This window comes from Sciurus vulgaris (genome assembly GCF_902686455.1).
Source record: "Sciurus vulgaris genome assembly, chromosome: 6".
NCBI lineage: Eukaryota > Metazoa > Chordata > Mammalia > Rodentia > Sciuridae > Sciurus > Sciurus vulgaris.
Window position 1 is genome coordinate 40,053,130 of NC_136466.1, and position 11,458 is coordinate 40,064,587.

Genomic DNA, 11,458 nt, shown 5'->3' on the forward strand with positions numbered 1-11,458 from the left:
CTCATCACACCTCATGCCTGAATGTTTCCACATTTCAGGAACTGGTGGCAAAGGTTACAATGTTCCTTTATCAGAATAGTCTTGCCTTCTCAGAAAGCCCCCACAATTCCTCTTTTGGGGTCTTGCTTCTGCTTCTGTTTTCCCCTGAGCTGAGTCAAAATATTTGCTCTGGTTTGAAAAGTATGCTGAGAATCTCAAGTAGAAGTATTTCCCTCTCTCTCTCTCTCTCTCTCTCTCTCTCTCTCTCTCTCTCTTTCTCTCTCTCTTTTAAACCATGGAGCAAAACTCACAGTTTATAATTACCCTGTGGTTTTCTAGCCAACACTTTACCTAGACTTGACAGAGGCCAGAGGCAAGCAAATAGGCGTGGGTGTGTGTGTGTGTGTGTGTGTGTGTGTGTGTGTGTTTGTTGGGGGATGGAGTGGGGAAGGAGAAGTCAGACCACATAAGGCTTTGTGATGTTTCAACTTGAAATCTGCACAGCAACCACAGACCCTACAGACCCAGGGGAAGAGGAACGTAAAACTGAAAGACAGCCCTCTGATTGCTAGCTTCCCCCCTTAGCCTCCAATGAGTGTACACAGGGGACCATGTGTTGCACGGTAATGAGGCCCAGTGCTGGTTCTGGAAGCCTCCAGCATCCAGCATCCAGTCTGCCTGCTTCCAATACTCCCGGGCAAATCCCCAAGTTTGAGAGCTCTGGACCTTGTGTGCATGTTTCTGAGTGGTGACAGGCTGGGTGGTCGTGCCATAACAAGGAGACAGGACCCATCTGGAAACAGGAAACCTGCCGGTTGATAGCAGAAGAATCAAGGATGGGGGGCCCCTGCAGGCCCTGCAGGAATTTGCCACTGGTTCCTGGGCTCAAGGTTCTGAGGGCACGATTCGATTCACTAAGTAGAACCACTTATTCTTCCTCTTCCCACCCAGAGCACTTGGTTGTTCAAAGTGCAGTTAACCTTTTCATCAGCAGCTTTATTGTGGTTTGATTGAGGTTTTGTTACCAGCAGCCTAGCCCAGAAACCCTACCTGAACCTGGGCTGGCTAGATTCATCCACCACTCACATAAGAAATAGGAAAAAGATAGAAAAAGGAAAAATGAACTTGTATGCAGTTTAATCAAACCAGGGAGAAGCAGTCATCTTCCTTCAAAGCTGGATTTCAATAAAACTAATTTTCCTGCCAATTTGACTCAGGGTATTTGTGGAGTGCAAGGAGTGGTTGAGTCTAGCCTCTTCCAGCAGGCAGTAATAACCCCACCTGGTAATGGTTCTGCTCAAAGCCCTGTCCCTGGATGCTTGCTCTCAGCCCACCCAAATTCTTCCCCCCATTTCACTCCCCTGTTGTCAGTCAAGAGACTCTTGCTGAGGACCTGATGGGTATCAGCAAGGTACAGACATGTCCAAGACAGATTCTGCCACACACAGGGCTCTGCTGAGTGGTTTGGGCATACTTCCCCTTGGTGAGGGGTTCCAGCATGTCAGTGTCTGAAACAGGCCAGACACAGCACAGAGCACAGAGTGGGTACTCAGTATGTGAGCTCCTGCTGAGGAAAGGACCTTTGAGCATGGATAACTCCCCAAAATCCCTTCTGAATGTTCCACCACTGGGTTAGCGATAGGAGGGAGAGGGCTCCTCTCTGTGGGAGAAGTTGGAGTTTGGGGGATGGAGGAAGGAGCATTTGGGGATGGGTAGTGTCTGGTGTTGATGGCTGATATCACTGAGCATTTACAAGGTCCATGGACTAAATTTCTTTAGATATATTGATTTTCAGTCTTCACAGAAATGAGGTAGGTACTAACAGTTTCCCACATTATAGAAAGAGAAAAAGTGGCTTGGGTTGTGAGGGAAGTTTCCAGAGTCAGTGTGTGGAGGGCAGTGGGAATTTGGGCGTCAAATCTTGAAGACATCTGTTTCTATTCTATGCCCTGACTCTTGGGAGAAGGGGAACTCAAAGCAGAGCATGACAGCATACTGGCTGGATGTGTGAAGGCCAATCCAGTCCACACCTGGCCCCCCTCTGGGTTTCCCCATGCTGAATCTGTCCTCTTTGCCTTCCTCTTTCTTACAGAGGCTGAAAGTCACTTAAGTTGAGGATGGTGATGGAGTGGGAGTCTGTTTGCTCATCATCTTAAGGAGCCCCCAGAGCACTGTGGTCCTTCTGTGCTCTTCCTATTTGGTGACCACTCAGGGACCCAGGCAAAGGCGAAGGGGAGTGACATGGTAATATTAATTGGCTCACACTAGCATTTGACTGTCTGTAAATCCATTGCTTTCTCTTTCCCTCCTATGCTCTATCCTGAAAAGCAGGGCCCTGCCACGCTCCTCTGGCTGCGGATCTCAGCTTGCCAGCTGTTCTAGTTAGCATCAGCCAATGGGAAGCACTGGTGGGAGGCCCTTCTAGCTAGCTTCAGCCAATGGAAAGCATTGAAGGTAGAAGAGGGGCCAGAAAAGGAGAGAGACCAGGCTATCTCTCCCTCTTTCCCAGAATCTCGGATAGAGTCACCTGAGTTAGCAGAGGGCAGCTACCTCTCTGTAGTTCTAGTCTGCCACGGGAAGCCTCTCTCTGAGGTCACCACTTCCACAGCAACTGGGGACTGGCTGTCCCAGGCAGTTCTAGTCCTGTGCTGGACAGTGTCCTCTCTTGTTCTGCTTACACCACCTCTCTTGGTTGCCCCTCCAGCTCTAAGAGTTGTAGCCTGCAGTGACAGTAACTTTCTACTCATGATAATTCCTCAGTTGCAACCCCTATTTGACTTCTCAGGAATTTTGTCACGTGTGTACCCAATTTCCTGAATGAATTTTTTAAAAATATATAGAGTGGTTTTGTTTTCCTGACTGGGTCCTGAATGATACATCCCCTAAACAAGGTAATGTAACAGGGTCCATGTTCCCAGAACACCTGCAGCAGGCAGAAGAGTGACATCATGATGTTCTGGCTCCCCATAGCAATCAGAAACACCAGATCTGCCTGTGTGGCTGAGCTCTTCCTCCAATAGCCCTTGCTTCTGCTTTATTCTGAAATCTCCCACAGTACCCCTGTCTTTAAAGGAAAGCAAGGCAGACATCTCAGCCAGGTCTCTTTCCAGCTGTTAGAAAGCTGGGTTCAGAGCCGGGGGTTTTCCTGATGACTTTGCCCATACCTGATACACATAAACTCTGTGTTAAGTAACACAGGGGATCAAAGTAATGACGTCGGAGAAGCAAAATCAGCCCCAGCCCCTACAGTTCTGTCCCTCATACCCACTTTGATTTGATTTTTGGTTTTCTTTGGCTCCTTCCTGGTTGTTCCTAAATGTCCAGAGCTGGGTGCTTTCAGGCAAGTACCCCATGAGAAGTGGGCATTGTGGGCATAGAGGCCATTTTCCTCTGGAAAGAAAAGGCAGAGGACTTAATCACAGCCCCTGGGGTGCTGGCATCCTCACCAGAGTGCACATTTTTGTGGCACAAGCCCTCTTACCAAATGTCACTTTAAACCCCTTTTAACTCATGTGCCGAAGAAGAAAATAATTAAACTCTTCTGTTGGGGATCACCTGGCTCTCCACTTAGGATGTTTTGTTCCCACTGGAGCGTGTGATTGGAAAACAAAGGTAAATGGGAGCAATTTATTCCTGCTTCATTTTTTCCCCCAGCAGGATTAAAGCTGCTCCAGCCATAAGGAGTTTACAAACTCTAAAGAAAGATAATAACTTCCCTTCTCACAGCCCGGTCATGCGGAGGTAATGCATGTTTCCAATCAGCTGAGAATGTAACTCAAATGGTAGGTTTTATTTCACTTTAATCCTCCTGTGAGTTCATGTTAAAGGTAAGAGGAATCACAGCCCCACAACACAAACCGAGCTCATTAGACATGGAATCTCCTCCTAAAGGTGGACGTGCTAGACTTTTAATTCTTCCCCTCAAGTCTTGGATGGGGTGAGGTTCTGGAGTAGCAGTGAGTGGAATTCAGGTAGAGCTGACACAGGAAAGCCATGCTGGAGGGAGGGAACAGCTGACCACATGGACCATGGTGACATCAGCCATCACTAGACCTTGTCCTCAAATGGCCTGCTTAGAAACCTTTAACCACTCTTTCTTCTATGAAACATGCTCCTTCAGGTTAAGCATTGCCCTCTCTGATCTTTTCTTTGAAGATGCAGATCCCTTCAGCAGGGTTACATTCTGGCCTTCGAGGGCCCCCCAGGAATCTCTTTAACAGTTCTGGTGTGTGCAGATGGAATGAGGGTACCGCAGAGCTGTGTTGCTGGTGTGATCTTGGGGAAGTGGGTCTGCATGGGCTGGCCCCTACTCCACAAGGGTGAGGGAGAGGGCTCAGAGCAGATCCTATGGACACTTGGTAGGCAACAGACTGGACTCAATCCAGTCAGCCCTGTTCCTGACTGCTGCTGCTCAGGGCCCCTCCCAGAGCCTCCTGGGGCTGCCTGTCCTTTATGTGCCTCTGTTGGGGACTGGCAGTCTGGCTGAGAGCCGACTCTCTCTTTCCGTGATATGGCACCATGTCAAATTCATCAACTTTCCTCTGCAGTCAGCACACAGAACCCCCAAACCTCAGGTTCCTCTTGAGTTGAGGCAACAGATGCTCAGGAATGAGAAGGAAGCACCTCCTTGTTCTGCCAAGTCAGAGGCCCTGAGATGCCCCACTGAGGTCCAGAGGAGGCAGAGAGCCACCTCTACTGTCAGCCCAGGCTTCACACCTTCTCACCCATGCTGGATGACTGTTTTCCCTCCATTGTGGGCCTCAGACTATCAGCACCTGGTCTATGAAAACAGGCTCAGGCCTCAGCACCCAGGGAATGGCTGCCTTGACCAATCAATGCCCCATCTGTCTGTCCATCTGCCATTTATCCAGCTCCAACAACCTGTGGCCTTTGTCTGCATGGAGCTTGAGGTCTTACTAGAGAAACACATGTGGAATATGTGGTCCTCAAGTGCTGATGCCCCAGGGACAGCCCTTGTCAGTCACAGGCTTCCTTCTTCAAGGCTGTGGCAAAACTGAATCATCAGATGTGCCTGCCATTGCTCCCTCATGTGCTGCCTTGGCCTTCAGGGCCATGTTCTGTGGCTGGGGCCTGGGGAGCGGGTAGCATGTATGTTTCCATTGACATGTTGGCCTGCGTGGATGCTGCAAGCCCACAGATGGATTGGGAAGATTCACATTCTTGGAAAGCAGAGGAGTGAGAGGGTTAAGGTGCCTTAAGGGACCACATGGAGGATGACTTCTAAATTTCCCAACATTGTCTATCTGACTGTAATTGATGTAGTTCCTTTTAGCAAATGTGTGCTTGAGTGTGTGTGCCTGTGAACTAGTCCCTGTGTCTACTTGCACTCAATTTGTCCACTGAATTGACCAATGATAGCTGACCCTCTTGAGCACCTACTTTGTGCCACAGACTGCACTAGATGTTTACATGTGGAAACTCATTTGACCTTGGTGATGATGCTAAGAAGGGAAGTGCTGCTATTGTCCTCATTTTCTAGAATAAACTCCAACACAGGGAGATTCAGTCACTTGTCACAGATCTAGTGAGTTGGCAGCATGAATTCTAACCCAGGAGCAGTCTGACCACAGACCTCTAGCTCAGAACCACCACGGTGTTCACCTGAGTGTGTGTGTCCCTGAGTCTGTGGGCTGAGGGTCACATGCTCCTAGGCTACTCAGTCACTGTGTATGTGGGAGTTGAGAGAACACAGAAGAGATGGTTGGGAGGGACTCACCCCCTGCTCAGGCTGTCCATGCACCAAGGGAAATAGTGTCAAATGAGTAGCCCAGGGCCCTGAAGCCAACCTGGACATTCTAGCTGCTAGGAGAGTTGGGTGAGTGTCATGGATCTACTCAAAAAAAGTGGAGCCTAGGATGGGCAGAGTTTTGCTGTCCTGAAAACTTAGTAAAAATCAAAGTCTGAGTTTCCTGGGGAGATTTCGTGAGTTGGTAGAGTCTGAAACACCAAACCAGATGTTTCCTAGCATCCTGTGTTTGGCCTGTGATTCTTCAGCCTGCTGTTCAGTGCATCCTGGGTCCCCAAGGGCCTCATAGACTCTTCACCCCAAAAATCCAAGTCTGCCATGGAGTAAGTGGGCTGTTCTCTCTTGGAGAACCTCAGCAGGGTGGGCTTGCTTTTTTCTGGGGAGAAAACCCTCACTGAGGCCCTGAGAAGGGCTCTTGGTGGCAGCAACTGATCTCAAAGTTTCTCCAAGGCGTCAGGGAGCTGCACTTGGGGACCCACAGTGCTTCCAGCAGCTTGCTCTCTTCAGTCTTTGATGCTCAGGTGCAATCTCAGTCATGGCCTTTCAGTTTCCTGAGGGGAGACACTCTGTAACGCATAGTTTGGGCAGCATTTCAGTCAGTGAGGGAGTGTTGCTGCCTTTAGAATCAGCAGTTCCAGACAATGGACATCATCAGACCAAACTACACATGGCCACTTCTTGCCAGCCCCAGCAGGGTGTCTCTGGTTCTGAAAACCCTGACTATTGGGTCTTTTGGTGCAAGAACAGGTCAAAATGTTCTCCTAACTGCTCACAGATCCAAGGCTAAAACCAAACCCTCCATCAGGGAATCACAGAAGGTGATAAGCCCTTGGGTTCTGGAGCCAGTCTGCCAGTGTTCAAACCTTCCCAAGCTCCAGGTTTGCAGTGAGCCCTCTACTCTATATTTATTGGGTTCCTCCTCTCAGGTCCCATGATAGTAGCTGACCGTTATGAATGCCTACTGCATGCCAGGCATGGCATTGAGCGCTTGGTATGTTATTATCAAGAGGGAAAAATACAGGTAAAATCAGTCTAAGTCACTTTCCCAAGATCATGCAGCTCATGAATGGTGTAGCTTTGGGTGAAATAATTAACCTTTCTGAGTCCCAGTTTTCTCATCTATAAAATATGGTTAATATGATTTGTCATATATCTGGAATGCTGTGAGGTTGGATAAAGCAATATACATAGCATCCAGTGGAGTGCTGAGTACATAATAGATGAGGCCACTTAATAATATGCCCAGCTGGAGGAGAGAGAAAATACAGTGACTAGAGCACCAATCGCAGTGGTGATCAAATATTGAAGTCACTAGCTCCTGGACCTATGTAAGTAACAAATAGTCTGCCTGAGCCTATGGAAGCAGACTTTGTTAGCCTGGTTCACTGCTGGTTCTTGGGCTTTGTACACATCTGGAACAAAGGGAGTGCTTGATGAAAGTTTGTTGAATGAATGAGGGAAGGACTGCTTTGGGAGTCCTGAGGGTCTGTTCATGGCATTGAGTAGTTCCCTCCCTGCAGACGGTGCTCTCCTCTGCCTTGTGGCTCCGATCTAAGTATACTTGACTCTAATTTCCAATTTTAGGGGAAGCAAAGGCATGGCTGGGTCTTGTCCAGTGCTAAGTTCTCCAAGGGGAAGAGGTTAAGGGCCTGGGAGAAGAGTTGAACCTCCTGTAGCCTGCCATGCATGCCAAAGGGTCTTTCTTTGGTGGGAAATGGCCAAAGTCAGAGGTGGTTTCAGACTCCAGGGACCACATGTCAGCCAGTGGGTGCAATGTCTTGGATACCCTGGACCATGGTGACCATCTGAGTTTGTAGGTCCCACCGTCTATTACATGGCTAGACACTGATTCTATTTCACACTCTCCCCTCCTAGGACAGCATGGCAAGTGGCTGCCTCCAAGATGCACCCCAAGTTCACGGAGGCATTTTCCCACCATTGGCCTTCCCAGGGCCTTACTAATCCCTTTTTTTAGAAAGACCACCTCCCCCTATTGATATATGCACACCCTGAGTGAAATAACTCCTCGAGTAAATTCTGCCACAACCTCCTGACAGAGCCCATTTTTTCTTTTTTCTGAAGAACTTTGCTCTGGTTTGACCAAGGTTTTGACCCAGAATAGGAGAGAACGGTGGAGTGTAAGGAAGACCATGGTGACAATGGTGGCAATGGATTTCCAGGCAAGCCCAGCTCCTGCCTCCCATCCTGGAATTGCTGAGCTCTGCCTGCATCCTTTCCAGAAATGTGAGCCTCCACCTTTCCAATTTCCTCTTACACCTCTTCTAGGTTTCCCACCCCCACCTCTGCATGACAACATGGCGTTCACCTGGCCCATATGGGGATCAGGGAATCCTATTGGGTATGCCAGCTTAATGAAATACTTGCAGTTTATTAAACACAGGCTTCCCTAAGCCCTGAGTGCCTGTGGGTATTTGAAAGCTGAAGGTAACCCCAAGCTACCACAAACGTAATTGCTACATGTGTCCATGCATTCTTGCTGCAACCTCAAACTCCTCCTCTTATGCTGTGTGTGAAATGAGCAACATAAAGTAACTCCTAGTCAGACAAGGGGAAAACGGTGGGTGGGGGGATGCTGAGAGAGTCTCCCCAGAACCCCTCAGGGCCTCTAAAAGTATATGAAGTTCCCATTACTTCTAGCCATGGAGGGTGCTTCTCCACCCCCTGGCTGCTCAGCGTTTGCAGAATTGGTTCATTATAAGTGAGGCAGCCAGCATGCCTCGAATGTCAACCTTCCATGTCAGCTTTTCATGATGTAGCTCAAATATTTCAATGTTTGTTTCAGCAAGGCTTGCTTTCAGAGGCAGGGCTAGCAGAGAGCAGTGTCTGGCAGCTCCCTCTAGAGCTATATTTCTGTTCCTCCTCCAGGGCTTGACTGGAGAGTGCTGTTCCAAGTCTGGGAGGGGCTGTGGGGAACCCCAGGTTAACTGGAGTTCGCTCTCCTGAACCCAGGAGGGGCTGCCCATGGGGGATGCTTTCCCATTCATCTGTCTCCTCGGCCTTGGGTCTGTAAATCAAGGGTGAGGGACTCAGCTGGAAGCAGCAGACAAAAGCCTCAAGGGAGGTGCCTCCCTCTATGTGGATAGTCATCTGGATGTTGGAGAAGGAGACCCTGTTGATGATGTTCAGGGGGATCTGCTCCAGGAACCTCAGCAGCAATCCGTTGACCCACACACAGCTCTTGCGACTCAGGTTCTTGAGGCAGAAGGTCAGCAGAGTGCTGCCCTTCTCCAGGTAGGGTTCCAGGGACAGGTGTCGGCGGGAAAGGTGGGGCAACTGCAGCTGGAGGTGGGTGTCACGCCCCCGCCCAATGAGTAATGTGCTAGTGTCATGCTGCAACTCCAGAGGGACATTGATGAAGGCAGCAGTGCCCAGTGTGGGATGGTACAGGCTTACCCGCAGGACTGTGAGGGACCTTTCCATGGATGAGAGCCTGGGAGGATGGAAAACAGACACACCTCAGTGACTACCTGCGGCCACTTAGTCTGTTCACCTCAGGGATCCCCACCCCAGTCACCTTTAGCTAATCAGAACCATGTGTCCATGGATACTGTCATTCTGCCCAACCAGGATGGAGTCAAGGATGGAGTTGCTGTGGAACTGAGTCTAGCACTAGCTTCATCTCTCCTGTATTTAAAGAGTAGGACATGCTGCCCATTCTCTCTGAGTTTTAGTTTTCTGTATTTTAAGGATGTTCATCTTTACATGCAGGGGATGAGCATACCACCTTGCAGGGTGGGATTTTGATAGATTAGCATTTGGAAATAACTTGGTCCCACTTCATGGGAAGGGGAGGGTAGACAGACAGTCTACACCATCTTTCTATCCAATGGTCACACAACAAACCCTCCCTGAGCCCTCCTTTAAGCCTGACACAGAACCAGTTGTTGCAGAGAAGCAGATGCAATCAATCCTTTACCCTCAGGAGCATCCAACTGGAGGAGGAGATAGTGCTCCTAGCTCTAGAGATGTGTCAGGACACAGGAAAGGGAAGCCTACTGGTCCTGGGCATCAGAAAGGAAGAATAAGAATAGCAAGCCCTTTCCAAGTGCTTCCTGTGGGCTAGGCAATGTGTTCAGCACTTTTCCCTAGTGAAGTGAGTGAGCATCCTCACCTCTGAGCAGAAAGCAGATGCTGACACAGAAGATGGAGAGTGCTAAGAGACCACTCACTAAATAACCCACAGGGGATGAGGGGAGCAACCCCAATGTCTACTACAGCGAGAAATGCACCCATTGTTTGTCCCACACTCCATCTCCAGGAATTTTTCCTCTAGAATGTCATTGGCACATACCATAGGGCCACTTCCAATGTTTGTTCCTGCATGGATTTGAGAAACACACACTTTCTGCCACATTCACATATCCATATCCTATCCCAAATTCTCTTCATTGTTCAAGGCCAGGTTCAAAAGATATTATTTCTTCTATGAGTTTTTTTTTTTTTTTTTTTTTTTTGGCTGGGGAAGGTGATCCCTCTGTGTCATCTGACAACCACAGCAGGGAGAATCTTTTCTGGGGCACTGAGCCAATCACCCCCACCCCAGCCAAGTTTTGCATTTCATGCCTGAGTTCTGTGAGCCCTTGTCCTGTCTTCCTTGAACTCCTCTCCTATCTCCCTGAGGTCTCCTAAGTGCAGGTAGAGTGTGTCTCATTGCCCAGTACAGATAGCACCTGGCCACAGCAAGTGTCTAAAGCACATCTGGACTAGATAAGAAGCTCATGCATAGTGAAAACAGGTCCCAAGAAACCACAAATAGTAGCCTCGTCCTTAAGGTTTGCAGGACAGGAGCCTGTGCCAGTGGTACAGAATCCTGGTCTCTCTGCGTGCTCAACCCTCTGCACCTCCTGCCTTTTGGATGTAATAGGTTGATGTTGACCTTCCAGTCGGACAGCAAGACCTGGACCTCTTGGGACACTCCTTTTCCCTAGTGCACTAGTTAGTACCTCTGCCCACACTTCTCCAGGACAGCTGGGATGAGCATCCATGCCCTCAGATTTGACCTGAAATATACTTCACTTCTAGAAACCAATCCCAAGGTGTGGAGACCCCAAAAGAATCTTTCAGAAAGGATTCACTGCCACTCTGTGTGACCTTATTCTGCTTTTTTAAGTGATCCAGAACTGACAGAAATCACCCACTAGAGTGGAGCCCTAAAGAGGCAGTCTCATGTCTCCTGGATCCAAATTGGTCTGTGGAAGCAGAAATCCAATCCTCTTGTCTGCGAAGACACTTTGGGGTGTGTGTCTGACGAGGATCCCTCCTCCCAGCCTCCCTGAGGGTTCCAGTCCCTCTGACCTCCACTTACCTTATGGCCAGGGGCTCATACGCATTAGCCCTGCGTCTCTGACTCTCTTCGGGGAATGGGTCTGGGGTGAGGTAAGGACAGGGAGCCTTCTTATGGCTGCGGTTCAGTAACATGATGTGTCAGCACATGCTTCGCTTTTGTTGTTTTCTTCCTTTTTCTCCTTAGGAAAGAAAATGAAAGTGTAATTTTCCATTACACAAGTGCAATCCACTACCTAGAGTTGGAAGACCCAGCCTGGGACCCCTGGGGCTTTAGGTCTCCTTCCCCACCAGTTGTCGAATGGGGTGATAGCAGCCCAGTGTGTTGGAAAGGAGGCCTTAGTGGGTGGACAGTGGGGCAACTGGCAGGGAGCTCCCACATCTTGAGGAGCTCATTCTTGCTGGACA

General features: G+C 49.2%; 1 protein-coding gene across 1 annotated transcript; it reads right to left on the reverse strand.

Moving 5' to 3' along the window:
- Window positions 1-3,771: 3,771 nt before the first annotated feature.
- Window positions 3,772-11,138, reverse strand: TIFAB (TIFA inhibitor). The gene is made up of 2 exons (XM_079145922.1): window positions 11,073-11,138; window positions 3,772-9,197 (listed from the first exon to the last, which is right to left on the reverse strand). The coding sequence occupies exon 2, from the start codon at window positions 9,185-9,187 to the stop codon at window positions 8,546-8,548; it is 642 nt and encodes a 213-aa protein (XP_079002048.1). The 5' UTR covers window positions 9,188-9,197; window positions 11,073-11,138; the 3' UTR covers window positions 3,772-8,545.
- Between the last annotated feature and the right edge of the window lie 320 nt (window positions 11,139-11,458).

What these genes read in the sequence shown, in the direction of transcription:
- TIFAB (XM_079145922.1), bottom strand. Translation starts at nt 9,187, where the DNA reads ATGGAAAGGTCCCTCACAGTCCTGCGGGTAAGCCTGTACCATCCCACA.